Source organism: Lithobates pipiens, unplaced genomic scaffold, assembly GCF_037356315.1.
Source record: "Lithobates pipiens isolate NorthernLeopardFrog02 unplaced genomic scaffold, aLitPip1_a1.2 Scaffold_8, whole genome shotgun sequence".
Taxonomy (NCBI): Eukaryota; Metazoa; Chordata; class Amphibia; order Anura; family Ranidae; genus Lithobates; species Lithobates pipiens.
In genome coordinates this window covers 240,046,059-240,070,920 of record NW_027507903.1, presented here as the reverse complement: position 1 = coordinate 240,070,920, position 24,862 = coordinate 240,046,059, and the positions used below count along the sequence as shown (strand labels likewise).

The following is a 24,862-nucleotide window of genomic DNA, read 5'->3' as shown; positions in this document are numbered from 1 at the left end:
AACCACCCCCCTCTTTCCTCCTCTCCTTCGCCCCCCCCCCCCCCTTTTCTGTTTGATGTATCACATATTAAAAATTCTGGTAGATATATACTTTTTACTCAGTAGCGGTTTTTATGGTCCCATATACCCTAAAATATCATTTATCATCTATATTAGCTATACAAGCAGTGCACTAATTCATAGAATTCCCCCTGGTTTTGGGTTATTGTATGGTTTTATAATAATTCTTCGCGCGCACCGATACCCAATTTCCTCTCCTCTAAGCCCCTGTACACACGGTCGGAGATTTCCACAACCAAATCCATCAGATTTTGTCAGTCGGATTTTGTCCGTCGGATCTTGTCCGAAACTGTTGCATACACACGATCGGACTAAGTTGTCGAAAAATCCGATCATTCAGAACGTGATGACGTAATTTCTTTACAATGGGACTACGTTCAGGCTAGTAGCCAATAGCTTTGATGTAGGAATTTGATCTGAGCATGCGTGGCACTTAGTCCGATCAAAATTCTCTACACATGATCGGAGTATGTCCGATTGAACCAGTTGGTCGGGAAATATTTCCAACATGTTGGAAAATTGGGTCCGACGGATATTCCGATGGAATCAGTCCGATACATACCACACACAGTCGGATTATCCGACAACATGGTCCGATAGGACACATTCCGACGGATTCTCCGACCGTGTGTACAAGGGCTAAGTCTATTTTTATAATGCCTATTTTAATAAGCATATGAATTTTACTATGCATCTTCAATATCTCTCATTCATGTTTAACAAGTATGATGTGACTATAGATATTACTCAGACATGATCTGTCCCAAAATATTTTCATTTTTTTAAGTGTTTAGATATGATTTTAGGTGCCTAATCCATCTAGACAATTTTGGTTTTAGTGATTAATATCTCAATATGGTAACATGGGGCTTTGGATGAGAATGGACCCAGTGTGTATTATTTTAAATGCGCTTTTATACACATATAATTTTCATATATGATGATTATTAGTATTAACATACGAGGTGCCTTTTAACTTGTACCTTTCTAGGTGTGACACTCTCTATACAGAGGAGAGGGCATCCATTCTATATATATATATATATATATATATATATATACACTACGATTTTTGCTGTTTGTTTTATGGACTAATTCTAACAAATGCCTGATTTTATTTGCTTTTATGTGTTGCTTTGAATGTAAGGATTGCGGTGCTGATATAATGGATATTTGGGTATTCATGCAGCATCTTGACATGTTATTTATTTGTTTGCTGTTTTTTCCCCTGCTGTGAGGAGCGCTGATCGCGTCTGGTTACCATGGCGATGTGCGTTGTCGGGTTTGCTAGGCAGTGTGCGATTGGTTCCCACAAAGGTGGACGGGACGGTTCGCTCTGCCCCCCGCGCTGTGGAGCACTGATCGCGTCTGGTTGCCAGGGCTGCGTGCAGTGACATGTGTGCTAGGCAGCGTGTGATTGGTTCCCGTGGCGGTGGATGGGGTGATATAAGCTCGCCTCCTTTGTCGTGTAGACACGCCCTCTGTTGAAGTCGGAAGTGACGAAACGCGTCAGCCAGTGGCCTACACGACGTTCCCGGAAGTGACGAGTGCGTTCCACCACTAACCAAGATCCAGGAAGTCACCCATTGTGTCTGCAGAGGAACACATGCTGATGACCCTGGCGTTGGGAGACACGGTGAACACACTACTTTTAAATGCTGTTTTTCATTTGTAACAATGTATGCAGATTATTATATGGGGTTACTTACTAGCTTGTGCAATTTATTTTAAAATAAACGGAACTACGCTATGTGCAAATTCTGCTTTGTTTTATGACATTTATGGAACACTATTGAAAGCTGGATCCTAGTGGATGACATATGAATTTTTGGATACCTAGAGAGGGAATACCTCCTTAAGGCTTTTTGCTCAACTTTGTCTGGTGAGTTTAACCCCCTAAGGGGGATGTGTTACACACGGTGAAATCCTGCCATTACCTGGTGGAAGTGATACTAACAGCACTTTGAAACAACCACCGTTATCTCCTTACAATGTTGAATAAATCACTACAGTCACCTTTTCTGCACAATAAGGACTTTTCCATTTTAACTTTATTTGGTTATTATCTTTTGGACATTGTTTAATACTAAAATTATTCTGAGTTTTCATTAACTAATTTTTGTATTACTTGTAATATAATTACTATACTTCAAAACGGCTGCTAAGGTTCTGACCTGTTTGGTATTTTTGTAATAACTTGACAGATCACAAACTTCTGTGGTGTATATATATATATATATATATATGGATTTCTGGTTCCCTGCATCAGGCGCTGATTGGTGTAGTATAGGCCGTCTCTGAACACACCTTGCTTTCATGTTTATTGCATATGTTTAATAGTAGACAGTAAAAAAATATTGTTTTTTGTTTTTTCAAAATTGTCTGTCTTTTTTTTTCGTTTATAGCACAAAAAATTTAACTGCAGAGGTGATCAAATACCACCAGAAGAAAGCTCTATTTATGGGAGAAAATATTTTTATGTGTGTGTGTGTGTGTGTGTGTGTGTGTATATATATATATATTGTAACAGCAAGCCAGGGAAAACTATGGGTTGTGCCTGGGATAGGAGGTATATTTGGCCCAGTTTCAAGCAACATATAGAGTGTTTTTTTTTTTGTGCTGTGCAGTGAGCTGTCTTGGCCCACTGAGGGGTTAATTAGCTCAGCTTGAGCAGGTCTAGTACTCCGAGTTCTATAAAACTCACAATATACTTAGGGAGGATGCTCCATCCTGAAACCAGATTTCTGTGAAGGACAGATTGGGAAGCAGCCATTTGCTTGTATGGTAAGATTACATCTGTGACTAAGGACTCTGATCATGTGCCTGGGCAGCAGTAGGTTGCTCCAGCACAGGTAGTTAGGTTCCAGTAGTTAGTAGTTAGTGTGGCAAGGATTTATTTTCTGTTTTTGTCATCGTCTGTACTGTACGGGCACAGACTTTGTAAATGAACTATGCATGTGTTTTAGCAAGTTCTTGCTGTCTACTCTGCCTTTTTACCATGCTGTGTACTCTTCCATAGAGAAACACACAACCCGCAACCCCCAACATGCTTCCTTTTTTCCTCATACCTTTGGATCTAGTGAAGAGTAGCAGTACGTCCATACCTCTGCAGCGTCCGCCGGGTTCAGCCTCTCCCGTGCTCAGTCCCTGTTCTTGGGCCGCTATTAGTGCAATAAGACTGGGAACCCATTCTGTGGATCTTTTGGGGTCTTGCAGAGTTTCCTCATAGGAACGCAGTCTGCTGGCAATTCAAGAACAAACAAATGATTGGTGGAGGCAGCAGGAGGATCAGTTTTTATTTTTCAGTCTCTTTGGCCAGGTTAGATTTGTTCCTTTTAATTGAAAGGAGTTTTGTTCATTCTTTGATAAGAAGTATTTCTTTCCTAAAAAAAATAAAAAATGATAACGAACAGAAATGAGTGTTTGTTAATATGTCAGTAAAATTTGTCCCCTTTAAGATGTGTTTATTCCCGGTTCGCGCGTTTTCCTTCTCCCCACTGGCTGAATGGGCGGTGGGGTGAAGGGTGGTGTGGCGGTGTCCCTCCCGATGAGCGCGGAATGTCTCTGGCCCCTGTGCACAAGCGCAGCCCGGGATACGCTGTGGCACATAGACGTCAGTGAGAAGTCCGATGCCCTGGTGCACTTGCACACACGCAGACGCAGAGGGCAGCGAAGCCTCGGCTGCCATCTTCCTTGAGGGAAGAATCATACCAATATGCTAATTGTTGCCAGTGTTAACCTTCAAAATCTATATTTCTGATTTATTAATCAGAAGATATGATATGGGTTGAAAAGAGAATTCTTATTGACAAAGGAAAGAAAGGTTTAACATAACACCATTTATTAGAGTAAGTTACAGGTCTATCTAATACACAGAAAATATCTATAGTCTAAGTGAGGGAGTAAAATATTAGGTTAAAATACAACAAGAGTACCATACATTCATTACAATACAAAACAGGACATATGACAAGCAGGTATACCTTTTAAGTGCTGGGAGATGATCTGATAATTTACCTAATCTCTGGTCAGTCTCATCTGCCCTTATCCTGGGTTTGGGGTCCCCTTAAGAACGGCCATTTCTCATTGACTTGCCTAGGACCACCCTGATTGGTTAGCCCTCTCCTCCCCTCAATAGCACCTCCTCTTTTGGGTTTAATTGGTTAGTGATAATTAGTCTGAAGCCCACTTAATTAAAGAGGAAGTTTGCTCTTGAATAGGACACTTAACTATGCATAGTCCCAGCCGGGGTAAATTGTCCATTCCTGAACAGATCAAAGAAATATTTTAAGCATATCAACCACCCTTTGAAATGGATAAATGGTTGATTAGCACGGAAGAATACACAAGCCTTTATCTAGCAAATGAATTCGGCTCCATACCGACTACACACCCAAATGGTATCTGTTCCGGGGTTTTGACTATTACATTAGGTAAACAGCAGGACATCTCCCTCACACCCACACTTAGCATACCTGTAAGACAAAGGTATTTTTAATAGAATTATATACGCTGACCAGAAGTCTGTTCCTGTAAATCAAACCATCTGGGCAGGTTAAGCTAAAACTATTATAAACCTTCTTTATTTCTTATCCTAATATATACATCTATAATACAAATATTCTACAGATATTAATGAAGATTTCACATAAACTCATAAGGCAACACCAGGAAGAGCCAAGTTTAATTGTTTTCAGGTATTTTTTGTTTAAATTAACTAATTAATTAATGGGCTGTTCCCTCCTCCTCTCCCTATTAAGGTTAGTTCCTTTTTTGAGCTCAGGGCTGCTCCTCATAACCAGTGTGTGCCCTGCAGCTCAAAAAACTTTTCTGCAAACAGGTATGTGTCACCTTTTTACATTGTACTGACATTATGATTTTTTGTTAGGTCTCTCTTTGGGGTTCTATTTTTCTCCTTTTCCGTATTTCTTCAACTGATCCTCCTGCCCTTTTCGCCATGAGCCATTCATCTCGCAGTCAAGATCCTCTGTGTCTAAAAGGTATGTGAGTATGTAAAAAAAAAAAAAAAAAAGAACACGCCACTTATAACAAACCCTGTTTGTTGCAGCCCTGCTCCCGCCGAGCAGTTAAAAAAATCTTGAAGACGCTATCACAATAGCGACAGCCCTGAGCGAGAGTCACATTCTTCACGTCATAAATCTTCCCGGAGATCTGGCTTTAGAAGACGTCATCACTTTCCCTCACCCCATCTAGAGGGTTAAACTAGAAATTGGTCTGTAAGGACTGTCTCAGGGACTACACAGCCAACTGTGAACTAGAGAGCCATCAGGTGGTTGATCTGCTCAAACAGACCATGAAGGACTCTTTCTCAGAACTGGCAGCCATAATATCCACCCATGTGGCTCCTCAGACTGTTCAGGCTCAAAGCTTAGACTTAATCAGGTGAAAACCCACTACCTACTTTAGGAAGCACAGCCAGACACTGTTCCCTTGAGGATCCTTCTGGAGAGTCATCAGAGGAAGCTGAACCTTCTGCTTTTAGTTTCTCCTTGGTCCAACCATTTATTGAGGCAGTAAAGAACACCATTGGTTGGGAGGATCCGGAAGAACTGCCTCAAAAGTCAAAGACTTATTTTCCTTCCCTTAAGAAAAATCAAGCGTTCTTCCCATTAATGGGAGAGATCAAAGAGATCATAGAGGACGAATGGAACAAGACAGACAAAACATTTTCCTTAGCCCGTCTGTCCAAGTTGTATCCTTGAGCCGATAAGGATACACAATCTTTAAGTTCAATGCCTGTGGTTGATGCAGCAGTTGTATGGCTAGCAAAGAACGTGACTTTGCCAATGTTGGATGCAGCTTAATTTAAGGATCCCCTGGATAGGCAAATTGACTTGGATCTCAAAGGAAACTATCTAGCTGCAGGGGAAGTTTGCAGACCTGCCATTGCGCTAACATCTGTCTCTAACGCCATCAGGTTGTGGACAGAAAACCTAGAAGCAGCCCTCTGCCAGGATGTCCCTAAGAATAATATATAATAAAGGCTCTGGATGAGCTAAAGTTAGCGGCGGATTTTGTGGTGAAGCAGCAATCGACACGATTCGCTGTTTGGCTAACTCAATGCTGAAACCATGGACTGCTGATCTTGCATCAAAGCAAAATTGGTGCAAGATTCCATTTCATGGAAAATCCCTCTTTGGAGAAAAGCTGGACAAACCAAGTTCCCGGTGGTGGAAAATCTAGCTTGCTTCCTCAGGACAGAATGTCCGGAGGACAAGAAATTATACATCTTACTTCCGGCAGTCAAGCTTCAGACATTTTAGAAAATGTTGTCCCTTTAAGGACAACAAGAAGTCATGGCAAGAAACCCAGTCTTCCTTTTTAGGTGCCAGAAAAGACTCTCACTGCTCCCCAGGAGGGGACAAAGTCTTTTTGATGCCAAAGGGGCGGAGACACCCCCAGTAGGAGCACGGCTAACCCAGTCTGGGTTGCCAGGTGCCAGGACCCATGGGTCCTATCAACAATTTGGCATGGACATTTCTGGACTTTCTATCATCAGCCTCCACACACATCCTTCAAGGAAACCTAGGTTACGGCCTCTCCGGAGAAAGCTCTGGCCTTAGGTCAATTTATGAAGTCACTTCAGCTTCAGGGGGCCGCAGTACCCGTCCCTCCATCGGAACATTTTACAGGTTTCTATTCCACCCTCTTCCTGGTACAGAAGAAAACGGGCAACTGGAGACCCATGATAGACTTGAAGAGACTCAACAAATACATTCATCTCGAGAGTTTCTAGATGGAGTCGCTGCAGACAATCATCCAGGTCATACAACCAGGAGATTGGTTTATATCAGTAGACCTGCAGGACGCCTACCTTCATGCCCCTATCCTACCATCTTTCCAGTGGTATCTAAGGTTCCCAGTAGGTCATGTCCACCTGCAATTCCAGGCTCTACCCTTCGGGCTGTGCACCTCCCCTTGGGTGTTTACAAAGGTGCTATTATCCGTCCTGGCCCCTCTGAGGGAGAGAGGGTTAATAATTTATCACTGGACAACATCCTATTGTTATCAAACAATCCTGATTAACTTATAGCCCACAGAGAGATACTTCTACAGTCTTTGTCAGATCTAGGTTGGTTGGTGAATCACAGAAAGAGCCAGCTGATCCCAACACAACAGATGACCTACCTAGGAGCAATGTTCAATACAGATCTGGACACATTTTCTCTACCTCAACAGAAGATGGAGGGAGTCATTTAAAAGATGTTGGAGACTTTACAGAAGTCCCACCTGTCAGCCTCACAATGTCTGAGCCTCATAGGCACGATGTCTTCCAGTATTCCCATGGTCCTGTGGTCTCATTGGCATCTGAGACATTTCCAGACAGGCTTTCTAGCACACTAGAAAACGCAACATCTATCCCAGACAATTCTATTGTTAACCCTGATGTCCAGGAGCTTGCACTGGTGGTCCAGGCTGGAAAATCTCTTGAGCTGTTAGAATGTTCCCAGGAAGTTATATCCACCATGCTGAAAGCCTTGAGATCAACAACCAGTGCAGTATATGCTAAGGTTTGGGACAAGTTCCTATCTTACGCCACAGGAAAGGGTTTTGATCCAGTCTCTCAGACTACTGTTGATATTTTGAGTTTTATTCAAACAGGTTTCGATTTGGGCCTTAGCCAGAGTTCCCTTAAAGCTCAAGTATCAGCAATCTCAGCAGCAACCTACACAAGGTGGTCTGAAAATCCTCTAGTGGTCATATTTCTCAAAGGTGTTCTGAAGATGTGCCCTCCAGCAAGGCGTTCCTTTCCAAAATGGGATCTTCTCCTGATACTGGAAGTATTACCCACTCACCCATTTGTAGATAAAATAAAACATTCCTTCTGGCTATCACATCCGGCAGGAGGATTTCAGAGCTTCATTCCCTGGGAGTGGGAGATGAACACATTTCTTTTCTTCCAGTCAGAGTGGTACTTCCTCCTCTCAGAGGGTTCACACCCAAGGTCACCTCAACTGCAAATCTATCAGAACCATGGGCATTACCAGTCTTCTCTGACCCAGAATCAAGCTCATGAGTTAGATCTCTCAAGTTCTCAGGGCCTACCTGGAAGCCACAGCGAGTTTCAGGAACTCTGACAGACTTCTCATCATTCCATGGGGCGAGAATAGAGGAAGGGAGGCTTCACCCAGAACCTTGACCTCTTGGGTCATCAAATTAATACAAAAAGCATTTAGGTGAAGAACTTGGATCCTCCGGCTCAGGTGAATGCTCGTTCAATGAAAATGGTATCAGCATCTTGGGCAGCAAGGGCAAATTTTTCTCTTGATACAGTATGCAGGACCGACAATTGGTCTTCCAGACACACTTTCCTCCAACATTATCGCATTGATCCCAGGGCTCTCACAATAGTAGAGTTCAGGAGAAAGGCACTTCATGACACTATGTCTGTCTCTAATTAAAGTTTATTTTTTGTGTAAGCATTAAAACCCACCTGTGTGAGCTAGTTATTTATCACAGGTATGCTGCCATGGAGGCACCAGGAAAACGGAAAATTGTATCATACTTACCATAATTTTCCTTTCTTGGTGCCTATCCATGGCAGCATAAACTCCCACCCTCGGTATTCTATATTACAAAAAATGTTGGGGGAGGGGTTATGCCCTTTAATTTATGCTATTCACTAGTCCTGAAGGTGAAGTAGAGGTGGAGCTCTATCACAGGTATGCTGCCATGGAGGTATGCTGCCATGGATAGGCACCAGGAAAGGAAAATTATGGTAAGTATGATACAATTTTCCATTTTATTATTATTATTATACAGGTTTTATATAGCGCCAACAATTTGCTCAGCGCTTTACAACATGAGGGCAGACTTTACATTTACATTACAATTTGGTACAAGAGGAATCAGAGGGCCCTGCTCGTTAGAGCTTACAATCTAAAAAGGAAGGGGCAATTGATACAAAAGGTAATAGCTGTGGGGAATGAGCTGATGGAGGAAATAAAACAGTGTTAGTTAGAAGCAGGATAGGCTTCTTTGAAGAGAAGGATTTTCAGGGATCGTCTAAAGATGGATAGATTAGGGGACAGTCGGACAGATTGGGGTAGGGCGTTCCAAAGGATGGGAGAAGCTCTGGAGAAATCCTGGAGGCAAGCATAGGAGGAGGTGACAAGGGAGCTAGAGAGCAGGAGGTCTTGGGATGACCGTAGAGGGCGGTTTGGTTGGTATTTTGGGACTAGGTCAGTGATGTAGCTGGGGGCAGAGTTATGGATGGCTTTGTAAATTATTGTTAGTACTTTGAATTTTATTCGTTGGGTGAGTGGAAGCCAGTGCAGGGATTGGCAGAGAGGGGTGGAGGACACTGAATGGCTGGTAAGGTGGATGAGTCTGGCAGCGGCATTCATTATGGACTGGAGGGGGGATAGTCTGTGTAAAGGTAATCCAACGAGGAGGGAGTTGCAGTAGTCGAGGCGAGAGATGACCAGGGAGTGAATTAGAAGCTTGGTGGTGTCATTGGTTAAAAAGGGACGTATTCTGGAAATGTTGCGGAGGCTAAGGCGGCATGATTTGGACAGGGCTTGTATGTGGGCCTGAAAGGACAGTTCGGAGTCTAAGGATTAAAGCCTAAAGCCTTAGGTGGTCAAAATCATCCTGTATGAGGCTGTGTCTGATTCCCTGAATGGTGGAGGATCTCTTTTCTGGCTAACCTGTAACCTGAACATTTCACATTACTTACCAGTCACTGAATGTGGACTAAGAACAGACTTTTCAATTGCTATTTTATTGGTATTTTATTCACCATATAGTTATATTTTATTGAGGAGTGCTACATCTTTCTTTTATATTGTATTTTTTTGCTGCTTGCAAATTATGCTAGCTGCATTTATTATTTTATACATATTTTGTGTCCCAGCGAAGGTATTTTCATGTTTTTTTTTCATATACCATACTATTGGTACCGACTGCTAGTAAAGGAGCCAGAATATCGACCCCCCCCCCCGCTACCATGACCATACCAGGTACCACACCTAATGACTATATATGCTTGGTGTCCTGAACTTGTGCTCGGTTAATCTTAGTAACTACGCTTCTCTTCTTGACTTGTCGAGTTAACCCTTATGTAACGGTGTTACTTCATACCCCACAGTGCATTTACAGACCCTAGTTCTTAGATCCGCTGGAACTAACATTCACTCCTTTGAATAACTGAATGGTTAATGTAAGTTCACAGTACATAATACGGTACACAGTTCAATATATACAATGTCCTGTCCCTAATCCTAACCAGAAGGTGAGAGTCCATTATGGCATTGTCCATGGCGTGAGTGTCCTCCGCAATTCCCAGTTTCTTCAGCAATGCCACAATTGTGCTTGCGTTTCCACTGTCTGAAGCATAGCTGAACCTCTTTTTATAGCAAAGGTGGGCCGGCTACAAACAAAAGTCTGGGAACTAGGCTAAAACCATTTAAACCTTGCCTCAGCCTGCAAAACAAAAACAAAGAAATTCCCAGCTCAACTTACTGACCAGCCTGCAACCAACCAAATTATCCTGTCCAAGCCCTTGTACACACGGTCGGACATTCCGACCACAAAATTCGTCAGATTTTTTCTGACAGATTTTGTCCGAAACTGGTGTTGCATACACACGGTCGGACAAAGTTGTCAGAAAATCCAATCGTTCATGACATTCATTTGTTGTGACGGGACTACGTTGCGGCTAGTAGCCAATAGCTTTGGTCTCCTAATTTGATCTGAGCATGTGTGGCACTTTGTCAGATCGGAATTGTCGGAAAATTTTATATCCAGCTCTCAAACTTTGTTGGTCGGACATTCCGACGGAAAAAGTCAGATTTAGCCCACACACGGTTGGATTATCCGACAACATGGTACGATCAGACATTTTCCGTCGGAATGTCCGACCATGTGTACAAGGGCTAACAGTATGCATTAAAAACAGGGTTTTAGCTTGCACACATTTGCAAATACATGCATAAGTTGCATAGACCCTTCAAGGCACCCCAGTATATTCCACAGTTCTAACACTACATTTTGAGAGCTTCCACCATAGAAGCACATGCATTATAATGGCTAAGCAGAGAGCAGGTGAGCCTGGAGTGAGCCCACCCCTCCTGGGGTGCCTTAAAGGGACTCCATAGCTTACGCATGTATTTGCAAATGTGTACAAGCTAAACCCTTGTTGTTTTTTTTTTAATGCATACTTGTACACACGGTCGGACATTCCGACAACAAAATCCGTTGGATTTTGTCCGACGGATTTTGTCCGGAACTTGTGTTGCATACACACGGTCGGACAAAGTTGACGGAAAATCTGATTGTACGTAACGTGATGACGTTATTTAGTTACGACGGGACTACGTTCAGGCTAGTAGCCAATAGCTTTGGTCTAGGAATTTGATCTGAGCATGCGTGGCACTTTGTCCGATCGGAATTCTCTACACACAATCGGACAAAGTCCGATTGGATCATGTTGTCGGAAAATTGGAGAAAGATGGAGGCCACATACAGTCGAATTATGCGAAACCACGGTCTGATTGGACATTTTCCGTCGGAATGTCCGACCGTGTGTACAAGGGCTTAGACAGGATAATTTGGTTGGTTGCAGGCTGGCCGGTGAGTTGAGCTGGGAATTTCTTTGGTTTTGTTTTGCATATGTTGCCCTTCCATGTGCTCCTTGCTGCAAAGGCCAGTTATAGGTGAGGGTAGTGGCCGTTTGTACTTTCCCCAGCCTTGTCTGGCTGCTGGCTAACTAAACTGTACACCTTTTCACCCTGCCCATGTGTAGTACCAGATTCATGTCACAAAATCAATATTGTGGTTGTAAAATATCATTCCTTAAATAATAACAGTTTTCCCATCAAAAAATTGTTTGATTACAAAATGTACATGCTATGGTGGCAGATGATATTGCAAAGCTATTTTAAATTACAGGGCATGCATTGCATGTGTATTGTGTGTGATCATTAGGTTATTGTAAACTATGCAAATAGATAGTGAAATGGATATTTTGATGATAGGCAACTCCTATCCTCATATTGATTAGTGGTTCCAAATTAATAATAACTACTGCAGTAGGGAACAGACACAAAAGATACGCTCAGCATCTTTCCAAATAACCGTTCTCCTTTATTATGACACATTTGAGGGTTTTTATACACATGATTACGTAGGTATCACATTAATATTACAATTGTACGTTTATGGTAACAAGGGGCGTTACATAGGCAGGCTAATTCTAATCAGGACTCGAAAGAATGCAAAACATGTACTGAAAACATTGTTAGTGCCGTGTGCATAGTGAGGGCATCGTGCAATACATATAAAATATAATGCAATTATATACAGAACCTACAAATTTCCATTACAAAAGTTAGGATGATTGAAGCACACATTACTTTCATCACAGTGGGGTTGATTTACTAAAGACAAATCCACTTTGCACTACAAGTGCACTTGGAAGTGCAGTTGCTTTAGATCTGAGCAGATCTGAAATGAGGGGAAGCTCTGCTGATTTTATCATCCAATCATGTGCAAGCTAAAATGCTTTTTTTTGTTTTCCTTGCATGCTCCTCTCAGATCTACAGCGACTGCACTTCCAAGTGCACTTGCAGTGCACTTGTAGTGCAAAGTAGATTTACCTTTAGTAAATAAACCCCAGTGTGTTTATTTTCTGGTCTATTGCTGGAAAATAACATATTTTAGGCCAGGTAAATATTGCATAAAGATATGTCATATTTTCTATTTCCAGCCAGAGCCTTTTCATATTTTTACTACATGGCCACCTTTAGCTGCTTAGCTGCCTCCCACCTGCAGAAGCCTACCTTGAATAAGGTCTGGGGTCAGATTGTGTCAAATGATGTCACTGGCTTCCCATGTGACAATTTTTGGGCCTGGTGACTTGTGGCTCAGGCCCAAGGACTGTTACATGGGGGAGATCACATTCTTTCCATACTTGAAAGCCCTGACCCATTGGAGCAACTGAGCAAGTGCTCATATGGAGCCAAGTGACAGCAAAGGAAAAAGGTTGAAAGTACTGCATACCTTGGTAGAGATGTCAATTTGCCCTGAATATGGTAAATTTCAATAAGCATTGTGCGGTCCATGGGGTATCTTTAATTTGGAGTCTCTAAAAGTTAGTTATCTGAAACACATTAAAAACACGTCTTTCCTATGCCATATTTTCTAGATGTCTTAAGTTATAGTAGAGGGATATGCTTGTAGTTTAAAAAATCTGGAGCGTATGTGTGTGTGTGTGTGTGTGTGTGTTGGTGGGGTGGGGGGGGGGGGGTGCTGTTCTTGTTACAGCTGGGGTTCATTTTTGTTTTAAGTGGAAAATTAATTTAATGTTAAAGCTATAATACTTTGTGATCTGACTAAATGTGCACTCTTGTAAAAAATATTTTATTCTGATACCTGCATGTGATAATGTATGTTAAGATAATTGTGCGATCATGCAATGCTGTACCCAAACAAGATTTGTTTCCCATAAACAGAACTTTCTTTCACTGGTACTTATTAAATGCAATATATGCAATATAAACAAAAAAACATTTTGAAAAAAAAAAGATCTTTTCTAATTTTTTGTTATAAAAATAATACAATAAACTCAATTTTAGTTATACATTTAGGCTAAAATGTATTCAGCCATATGTTTTGGGTAAAAAAATTTCAATAAGCGTATATATTTATTGGTTTGCGCAAAAGTTATAGCGTCTACAAACTAGGATACATTTTCTGGAATTTACGCAGCTTTTGGTTTATGACTGCCTATCTAATTTCTTGAGGTGCTAAAACGGCAGGGCAGTACAAACCCCCCACCCCAAATGACCCCATTTTGGAGAGTAGACACCCCAAGGAATTTTCTGAGAGGCATGTTGAGCTCATTGAATATTTTATTTTTTTGTCATAAGTGATTGAAAAATGATCTTAAAAATGATCACTCTTCTCTACCTTACACAGTTTTGGAGGCCATGAAATGCCCAGATAGCACAAACCCCTCCTCCCCCAAATGACCAATTTTGGAAAGTAAACACCCCAAGCTATTTGCTGAGAGGCATGTTGAGTCCATGGAATATTTTATATTTTGTCAGAAGTTTCAGGAAAATTACAATTTATTTTTATTTTTTTCACAAAGTTGTCACTAAATGATATATTGCTCAAACATGCCATGGGCATATGTAAAATTACCCCACCAAATGCATTCTGCTGCTTCTTCTGAGTACAGGGATACCACATGTCTGGGACATTTTGGCAGTCTATCCATGTACAGGACCTTGAAAACCAATGATCATCTTCAGGCTTTCTAAGGGCGTAATTTTTTAGATTCACATCTCACTACCTATCAAAGTTTGAAATGCCCAGACAGTACAAGCCCCCCCTCCCCCAAATTACCCCATTTTGTAAAGTGGACACCCCAAGATATTTTCTGAGAGGCATGTTGAGTATTTTGCAGATCGCCCTTTTTTTCACAAAGTTTTGAAAATTGAAAAAAGAAAAAAAAAATGTTCCCTTTCTTTCTTCATTTTCCAAAAAAAATGAGAGCTGCAAAATACTCACCATGCCAATTAGCAAATACCTTGGGATGCCTACTTTCCAAAATCGGGTCATTGTGGGGGGGGGGGGGAATTGGGGTTTGTTGTGCTATCTGGACATTTCAGGGCCTCTTTAACTGTGATTGGTAGTAAGAAGTAAAATCACCATTTTACACCTTTAGAAATCCTGAAGGCAGTGCTTGGTTTTTGGGGTCCTGTATGTGACTAGGCTTCCAAAAAGTCCCACACATGTGGTATCCTCGTAGCATCAGAATGTATTTTGGGGTGTAATTCCACATATGTCCATGGCATGTTTGAGCAATATATACTTTAGTGACAACTTTGTAAAAAAAAAGTATTGTAATTTTGGCAAAATATAAAATATTCCATGGACACAACATGGCTCTCAGAAAATAGCTAGGGGTGTCTACTTTCCAAAATTGGGTCATTTGGGGGGGTTTGTGCCATCTGGGCATTTCATGGCCTTGGAAATTGTGATAGGTAGTGAGGAGTGAAATCAAGAATTTACGCCCTTAGAAAGCCTGAAGTCTACAGGATCATATTCTGAGCCTGAATCTGACAGATGGGTGACTTCCTCTTTACTCTCATCTGTCATGCTCAGAAACGTTTAGGCATCTTCACTAGTGTACCTTAGATTGGGCATTTTGGCATCTGAATTTACTGGTACAACTAGTGAGACTCACAGGTAAAAAGAGCACCTGACTGCAGCGACTGCTTCAAACGCTACCAAAAAAACTTTTAGTGTTTGCAGGGATCAGGCCTGACTGTGAACGCTGCAGTTATGTGTTTAGTGTTTTGTAAGTGACAGTGATCGATTAATACTGCACTTGGGTGGGCTGGGCTGAGGGGCTAAAGGCAGGTGCTAGAAGATATCTGGACTGATCTCGCTAACACTGTATTTTTGGGAACCCTAAACTACTGGGGAAGATAGTATAGATCTGATCAGATCAGATATTGATCCGTTCAGACACTATACTACTAAGGGAGGTGTATGGTGCATGCATGGGTGTTAGCACTACTGGCACTAATCTGACACGGCCTGGGGTGACGCACACCCTAACCGACGCTAAAACCTAACTGATATCACTGTCTTTATTTAGGTAATATATAGCAGGTACCTTAACACTATAAAAAAAATAACTAACTAAGCAGCGTCACCCGTAACACTAATGGGGTGATTACTGGTTACAGGGGGTGATCAAGGGGTTAAATCTTGGTTATAGGGGTTAAGGGAGTACCCTAAAGTTAACTGGGCCTTCTACTAACTACCCTAATGCTTATTAGTTTCACAAACGACAACAGTACAGTGATCAGTGAAAAATCTGGCAACTGCACTAGGTGACACTGTGACAGGGAGTGAAGGGGTTAACTGGGGGGGTGATCAGGGGGTGACAAGTGTACCTACGTGTACTGGTGTTAGTGTAGTTGTGATGCAACTTACTTTGAGATGTTCTCTCTCCACTCTCTGGAACAAAGAGTTTCATGAGGGGAGAGGATATCACTTCCCCTGCCTGTGTTTACACTTACAGGCAGGGGAAGGATTTCATTCGCCAGAACTGATCAGCAGGTCCAGGCCATAAATCATTAGCCTGGACCTGAAGATTGATCGGTTCTGAAACAAAGCCAATGGTCGGAGCGTGTCACCCCCCCCACTCCAAAACACATCTACCTGTGGTAATATAAACCACAACTCCTAGAAACTTTAAAATTATCCCTTGCAGTGGGGCTGTGCCTGTGCTGCAAGGGTTAACTGCTCCTTTAGGTCCCCTTTCTCAATACAAGTGACTGGGTCTAAATCAACTGGTAGAAAGCAATATAGTCTTTACTCTGGTTATCCTTTACGATCATGCCTTGTACACACGGTCAGACATTCCAACCACAAAATCTGACGTTATTTTGTTCTAAACTGGTGTTGCATACACACGGTTGGACAAAGTTGTCAGAAAATCCAATCGTTAGGAACGTGATGATGTTCGTCGTTACGACGGGACTACGTTGAGGCTAGTAGCCAATATCTTTGGTCTAATAATTTGATCTGAGCATGCGTGGCACTTTGTCCAATTGGAATTCTCTACAAACGAACAGAAAAAGTCAGATCCGATTTTTTTGTCTGAAAATTTGAGATCCTGCACATACCTAACATAACCATAATAAAAATATTGAATGGCTGAGATATAGAATTTATTATTTTCAATTAGACTGTGCAAACAGCTGGAAATGTTCGCACTGAAAATATATCTAATTTTCCAATTAATCTGGTAAATAACTTCAATGACTGCTTAACTTTTTTTTTGTATTATTCTGCCTGAAGATATTCTAAGTCAAATTAAATGAAATTCTAATTTTTTGATCATTATTATGGACACTTCCTCACAGCACTAACAACCTCGTATTTATGTGTAATATGGCCTCTGCGGTATCTGTTCTACTTTGCTGTACCTTAGATTACCTTAATTAGTGTGAAGAAAATGCATATGGCCTTCTATGTTTAACAGCCCAGGGCAAGGATTTTGATATACAAATTATTATTCACCATGACTTGGGTGGCAAAAGAACTAAAGAGCTTCATGCTTTTTCAGAAGCTTAAAAGACCCAAGGCCTTTCCGGCACCACTGGAAACAAATGTATTCGATTTTTCTGTGCGGATGCACGGGAACAATATTTTCAGTGCTAATAGGATCATTTCAGTGGACAAAATTCCCTGCCTTACTATTAAGCATTTGTAGAATGTGTTTTTTTCCCCAGCATTTCACTTGATGTGTAGTATAATACGCATTGTTTGTCATTTATATAGAAAGATCTGGATTCACTGTGCGACCAGTTGCTGGCTATCTCTCCCCAAGAGACTTCCTATCTGGACTAGCTTATAGGGTCTTTCACTGCACCCAATACATCAGGCATGGATCAGATCCTCTATACACACCTGAACCGTAAGTATTTTGTGATTCTAAATTGTAGCTCCATGAAAGCAGAGATTAATATGCAGCTGAGGATGCAGCATTTAAATAGCACATCCAATTATGCTAGGGTTCCTCTGTGCACAATACGACTAATGAACAACATCTGTCATTTTCTATCCACAAAAATCAATAGAGGTTGGGTTCACTTGATTATAGGAAAATACATGTTTCAAATTCTTTTTCCTAGATGCAGTTATTTCTTTGTACTGAAGGCAGCGCCCATGCATCACTAGTTAGACTCTTATGTTTAGACTACGTCTACAGACTAATTTAAGACTAACACTTCTGTCTAGAGCCTAACCTTTGGGATTTCACATGGGTAGGAATCCAAGTTTTGTGTTCAAACTAACTGTCTTTCACAATGATAATGATCTGAATTAACTGAGTTTTGTGCAGTCAGCTGAAATTCTTTATATATTCCTGGAAGGCAGTCAGAAATAAATTGTATGGAAAATGACAAAATGTGTCCAAGAATCTGAGTATGAAGAGACTCTAAATATAATCTAAAATCTAGTACATACTATTACAGTTAAAAAATAATAATATTTATAATAACAGCAAATACAAGCATATGATCTGTTGCACAGCTACTAAATTGCAAAGATGCAGAGTAGATTTGTTTTTTCTATGAGGAGGTACAGCATTTCACCCAGACCCCTCTTTAGCACTAGAGGTCAAGCCCTTATCCCTTGCTGCTTGTCATTTTACCACTTTAGCATCGGAGGTCAGGCTCCTATCCATAGCTGATTTTTGTTTACCACTTTAGCATTGCAGGTCAGGCCCCCATCCCTATCCTGGGAAGTAGTTAAAAATAGTGTTACTGCAAATAAAAAAATGCACATTTTATTCTGTAATGTGTCCTGTTTAAAATGACACTATGGGGGTTATTTACTAAAGGAAAATCCACTTTGTACTGCAAGTGCACTTGAAAGTGCAATTGGAAGTAAAGTCGTTGTAGATCCGAGGGGAACATGCAGAGAAAATAAAAAACAGCATTTTAGCTTGCACATGACTGGATGATAAAATCAGCAGAGCTTCCACTCATTTCGGATCTACCCTGTATATTTAGAGCGACTGCACTTCCAAGTGCACTTTCATTGCAAATTCATGTGCACTTGCAGTGCAAAGTGGATTTGCCTTTCGTAAATAACCCCCTATGATTCTAGTACAAAGCATTACAACGTTATTTACAAATGAAATAAAGTGTTTGTTTTTTTTTCAATTTTGCGCTTTTTTAAATGTGAAACATGTAACTATATGTTAAATGTGTAAAAATATTAATGAACAAAAACAAAGTTTAAATATTATTGGCAATAAAATAATAATTGAATGGATAAGAATAAGGAGTTTATTAGGGCTGAAGTAAACTAAGGGTTAATAAGGAGTTAAGCAGAGCAGCATTTTATTAAAAAACAAAAAACTTTGTATTACTTGTCAGGCTGCTTTAACCATTTGACCTCCGAAAGATTTACCCCCTTTTATGACCACACCATTTTTTACAATATGGCACTGTGTTACTGTCAATTGCATGGTCATACAACGCTGTACCCAAATAAAATGTATGTCTTTTTCCCATGGAGCACCCCTGCGTTTTAGAATTTTTTGGAATATACATTCTTTTGGGTCAGATACATCTGGTATGCCCTCACACGTAGAGGTGGTGGTATTGGCACATGGGTGTTCACATGTTAACCGTCTCAGATCGGATGGTGTATCTGAAATCTAACTACGCACGTGGGACTTGAATACTTTCTTTTAAGCAAAGAGACTTTATATTCAAAAATGTTTTATGTTGATTGTTTTATTCTTGGATACACATAAGCACAATTTTATATGGAAATTGGTCTATTAATATGTTTTTGGTGTTTATTAGTCTAATCATTCACTATAGATATCACGAGAGTGTACGTGGTTATACACGGGGATGTTAAATACTTTTCACAAAGTTTGCACATTATTTTCTTAGCGCTACACTTTTTTTTACAAATTGTACACTTCTCAACTAAAATATCCATTTTAGTGTGTTAGCAGCTTCTAGATATTTGGATAGCGCAGTGTTTTTCTTTAAGTAGATCGGAAAGGAGGCAGAGAGTTGGTCAGCATAAGTGACCTTAGCAGAGGGGAAGAAGTCAAGGGCCGAGATCCACTGGAGGATTGATTCCCCAAAGTCCCAACGCTCCAGAACATAACACAAATACTCCCAAGAAAGCAAGTCAAGCTCTTTATAAATATCAGCTGAGAGAAGAATGCCTGGGATCTTGCGATGTTGAAGGAGGTATATGAGATGGGTCACCTAGCGGACATTGTCCCCTGCTTGATGGCCGGGGACTAAAGCCCACCTGGTTTCTGTGAATCAATGTGTGTAGGTATTTGTAATACGTCCAGGACGGGAAGGGAGCCCTACAGTAGACTATTAATATAAGCCATCAGATGGGGGGTGAGCAGGCGATAATAATAAACAGAGAATCTATCTGGCCCAGGAGCTTTAGAGAGACAAATGGACTTGATGGCTTGTGCAACCTCTGCTTCAGAAATTGCAACATTAAGCGTGGTCTGGGCAGTCGGTAAGAGGTGGAAGGCGGAGGTCCCGAAAAAACTGGTCAGCAAGGTCAGTAGGGAAGGGAGAGTGGTGAATGTACGGAGAGGATAAGAAAGTAACAAATGAAGAGGTGACTTTGATTGGGTCGGAGGTGATGTTCCCTTTGGTGGTACAAAGGCCTTTCCAGCCTGTTTAGTAGCCAGAAGATCCAATTTGGTGGCTATGCAGTCCTGAACATTTTTAGTGGAGGCTGAAGGCTTGGATTTCCAGGCTGCCTCCGCCTTGGCTAGTCGGACGGAGAGGTCCCGGATCTTCTACTCTTTAGCTTGTTTCTGGACTGAGGTCAGTTGTATAACATGACCTCTGACCTTTGAGCCTCCCACAACGAAACTGCAGATGTCACTGACCCCTTGTTTTCCCCAAAAAAAGGTTTCAATGTGCGATTGGATCTTAAGGCATGAATCCTGCGAGGAAAGAAGGATTTGTTGATCCACCAACAATAAGAAGGGTAAACACAAGCCTAAAAGAACCATGGAGAGCACCACAGGATGATGATCTGACCACGGGGAGGCTGGACACTTTTTGGGGACTAGTGACCCTAATACAGTGATCAGTGCTACTAATGACACTGGCTGGGAAAGGGTTAACATCAAGGGCAATCCAAGGGTTAACTGTATTCCTAGCCAGTGTTTTACTGCACTGTTGCTTTAGTTGCATAAAGGACTAGATGAAGGACTGGTAAAGATCTGTATTTTCATATGGCTCAGTGATAGGGATTCCGGCTCTATCCTAATGGATCCTCTAACAGCTGGAGCGCTTGCCTGTGGCCTTAAACTACTGCGGCTGATCTGGTGCATTTTTTTATATGCCTAGTTTCTAGAATGGGTCTCCTATCAGTGCACATGCAGAGAACCCTTTTTCTCAAAAATTAGGCTAAGGGTTCCTTTTGTTTCTTTCAGGCATCCCAGATCAAGCCTGAGACTCAGTTCCACTTCAAGTCTTGGATTTCCAAATCTTCCAAACCCATAAACAAGCCCCCCTCACAATGAAGGGATACATCACTCATCAGCTCAGATGTCCGGTGGCCTTTGTGGCTACCTGGTCCCAGGAAGTTTCAGCTCTATGGGTCCAGAATGCAGGGGCTACAAGTGAAAATTTCAAACTCTACCTCCACTCTGCTTCATTTTGTCAAGCCTACCAATGTCCTCATAAAGACTAGCAAACCTGGTGGACACACAACCTTACCAATTTATTGCCCTATCTTTTGGTCTGTCCAATGCATCTTGAGTCTTCCCCAAGACCCCAAGCCTTCGTATAAGCTTTGCTTCATTCACAGAGAAATCTAATTTTGGGATACCTAGACACCCTTCTTTTGAGGGAACAATTTGCATAGACTGAACAGTAGAAGAGTCAAGGTCCAACAGACTGATCAAACACTGCAGAGGTCCTCATAGCTCCCAACTGTGCCTTATTTCGAGGGACTGTCCCTGATTTGGAACAAAATTCCTCTGTTCCTCTGTCCCTCTCTCCTCCTCAATTGTCCCTCATTTTTGTCTGATCTATATAGTTGTATATGCAATGCACCATTTAACTTAAAGTGTTTCCCGGTGCTAAACCTTTCATCTGATTTCTAAATTGCTGCATTTGAAAATTTTAAAAGCCAGTATAAAGGAATAGTGGTGGTTTAAATCATTTTTAAATAATTTTTCTTTGTATAATTCTCCTTTAAGGGGTCATGGCAAGGGGTGTGTCCTGTACCTACATACTTTTTTTAATAGGTGTCCCTCATTCCCATCTCAAAACGTTGGGAGGTATGGGTCCTGATGGCCCCTGAACCTCTAGAAGTCACTGCTGAAACTGACTCGCTGCATAGAGTATCTAGGCATTATACAATATACTACATTGTCAAGGGTTCTTCTTCTGCATTAAAAATCCACAACTTTCAGCTCCCATATTTGGACTCTACAGTCCAGAATCCAGCCAACCATCTGCTTTTGCATCAGAATTTTGGTTTGAAGCAGTTGCATATGCCCAATTCCTGTTCTGGCAGTGTGAGACAAGGAGGCATTTTTTTCTGGACTATTACAATCCTCTGACCTCCAAAACCAGGCTCGCCCTGGCCTAATGGCTCATGGATCCAGCTCTGGAGCCTGGAATATTTTCTCGATGGATGCTAGCATGACAGGCTGGAGAGGAGTCCTAGATCGAGGGACTTAGGCTTCACAGAAAGCTCACCTCCTAATCAAAGTTCTGTAGCATATAGTGAGCTGTCTAGATAATCCAGATTTCTGTTCTGCTTTCTTTGTTGCCATCTCCTCTTTGAGACAAATTTCTGAGTTGGTCAAGTCTTGAGACTAAGACATTTTTCTTCCCTTTCTCTTAACCAGAACATTGTTCTTCTATCTCTGTGTCCTACTCCTGCACACCCTAAGGAAATTTCTCTCCACTGTCTTAATATGGTACAAACTGTTCAAGTCTATCTCATGGCTATAGCTTTCTTTAGACAAACTGACTGTCTCTTTGTTATTCTGAGGGTCTATTTAGGGAACAGTCTGCCTCCTGTTCTAACAACTCTAGGTGGATTTGGCAGCTCATTGTTCAAGCCTATGAGTTCAAGGACAAGGGTTTACCATTCTCTGCCTAAGCAGGCTTTTTAGCATCAGACATCTGTTTCTCAGATGGGATGGGACAGTAATATCTCCCTGTTTCCATAATCCTCTCCTACTATTGCTTTTCTGCAAAACAGGAGCATTATAGGAGTAGCAGAGGTTCCCAGATAGCAAGGATAACTTGCCACACATTCATGGCAGTGTTGAATTGTAAGTCTGTTAACTTGTTGCACATTTTCACTCGCAAGTTGTACCTTTGCAGAGCACTTGAAGCACAAGTTCTAGTTGACACTTTTCCAGTTTGTAGCAAAATTGCATAGCAAGTCTCTAGCAAGAGCAAAGCTGCAGTAATGAGTCTACAGCAAGAGCTCTATAAGTCTACATCATGAAAATTAAGCCCCAGTTGTTAGGTGCTCGTCTTCTCAGTAATATCAGTTACCCCTGGTTGCCTAGGCTAGGATGGAGGAGCGGAGGTCCCGATCACCGGTGGACAGACACCACACATACACGATTGTACGTGAATAATGACTGCGAAATTTATTAACTCACACATAGCCTTTTATGCAGTACAAGAAAAAGACCCTGCCCCGTAGAAGTCATTACACATAAACATACGTCAGCATTATACTTCCTCAAACAATAGTCCTTGTTAAGAAATATAGACCAAAAGTTAGTAAATTTGTCCTAGCTCGTTACGCTTGCACATCAGTGTCTGCTGACTGACCCCAAATATGTCAAGAGTTCAGCAAAACCATTCTCAACCAGCATTACCTCACCATGCGGTTGGTGTCACAAGTTGAAACAGACAATTGATGCTTGTATAGAAACTTGAGACAGACCTTCTGGTCAGACTTGAGTAATATCTTCTTTTTGTCACGCTACTAATTATCACGTTATCAGTAGTTTGTTACGTACACATAGCCCAGGCTTTGTTACTCATAAAATAAAAGTAAAGCATAAATAAAAAGGTACCCCATACCTTATAATCCTCCCTTTGGCCATTCTGTACTATACAGAATGGTCAAAACCTAATCAAGGTTCATGTTCCTGATTCTCATACCAAATATTTGAACTATTGGGAATGGCGGTTAACTTTAGGGTCTCCTGATTTGATACAGTCCCCTTAGCAGAACAAAGACATCCTACAAATCTATAGCAAGCGTATAAAAATAAAATAAAAAACAATATGATCACAATAGTCATGGCTGTGTTTTTTAACCAAGAGGTTATATTTCCAAGACTAAAATTGGCTAGAGGGTCCCATGTTATTGCAATATTCCTAGCCTCGTCTTGGAGTTTATTTACTTCTTTTCTGTGTTGTGCAATTATATTATAGTAATCAGGTATTTCAATGCTAGTATTATGAATCCAGGTACAGCACTCATAGTCTTCCGTAATTTCACAAAGCCCTGTGAGTGCTGCACTCATACTTTCTATGGCCAGTTCATGTAGTTCTAGCTGTTTCCTTATTGCCCTAGTTTCTATGTTTAATTTAGTGATATCGTCGGAATTCTTTTCCAAGATCTCATCAATAATTCCAGTATAATTATTCAGTCTCTTCATTAAATCTATTCCCCATCCTGTCCAGGATGGGAACCAGGCCCATGCCATATCTTTTTCTAGGAATATCTTTCTCTTATTACGATGTTTAAGGGGATATCTGGGATGAACACTGGCTTCAAGAAGGTGACTCCCTTCTTTATCCCCCAACACACCCATAATGGGGGCTAGTGCTGCGAGATAACACCATCCCTGGGGTTTTGTGGGGATCCAAGGGTGACAAAGCTTCCCACAACAGATATAAGTATTATTCCCCAAGGCTATGGGGCGCTTGAGGAACACTTTATACAATTTGTCGGAATAGCCAGAAAATGTAAGAGTTGATAAGAGTTGAGCCATAGGGGAAGTGGTGCTGGTATTTAAGAATTGGTATAATGTGGTGTTTAAGGTGGTGTCTTGAGTTCTATAAAAGGTCTCGTTTAATGCTGTCATTGAAATATTAAGCTTTGATTGCTTACAAATTTCGACTCCCTTGGTAGTATTTCCCAACCTAAAACACCAATCTGGATAATGGCTTCTACCTATGATCTGAAAAGTGAGGGTTTTGTTAGAAGCTTTTCTTGTAATATCGGTAAGAACTATTGGGGGTGTGCCTTTAAG

General features: G+C 41.3%; 1 protein-coding gene across 1 annotated transcript in view; it reads left to right on the top strand.

Annotated features, from left to right (window-relative positions):
• Positions 1-24,862, top strand: part of TPH2 (tryptophan hydroxylase 2) — a 406,589-nt gene that overhangs the window by 138,979 nt on the left and 242,748 nt on the right. Inside the window, exon 7 of the mRNA XM_077468486.1 lies at positions 17,389-17,524. Coding sequence (XP_077324612.1) covers positions 17,389-17,524 — 136 coding nt within the window. The remainder of the gene's footprint in view (positions 1-17,388; positions 17,525-24,862) is intronic.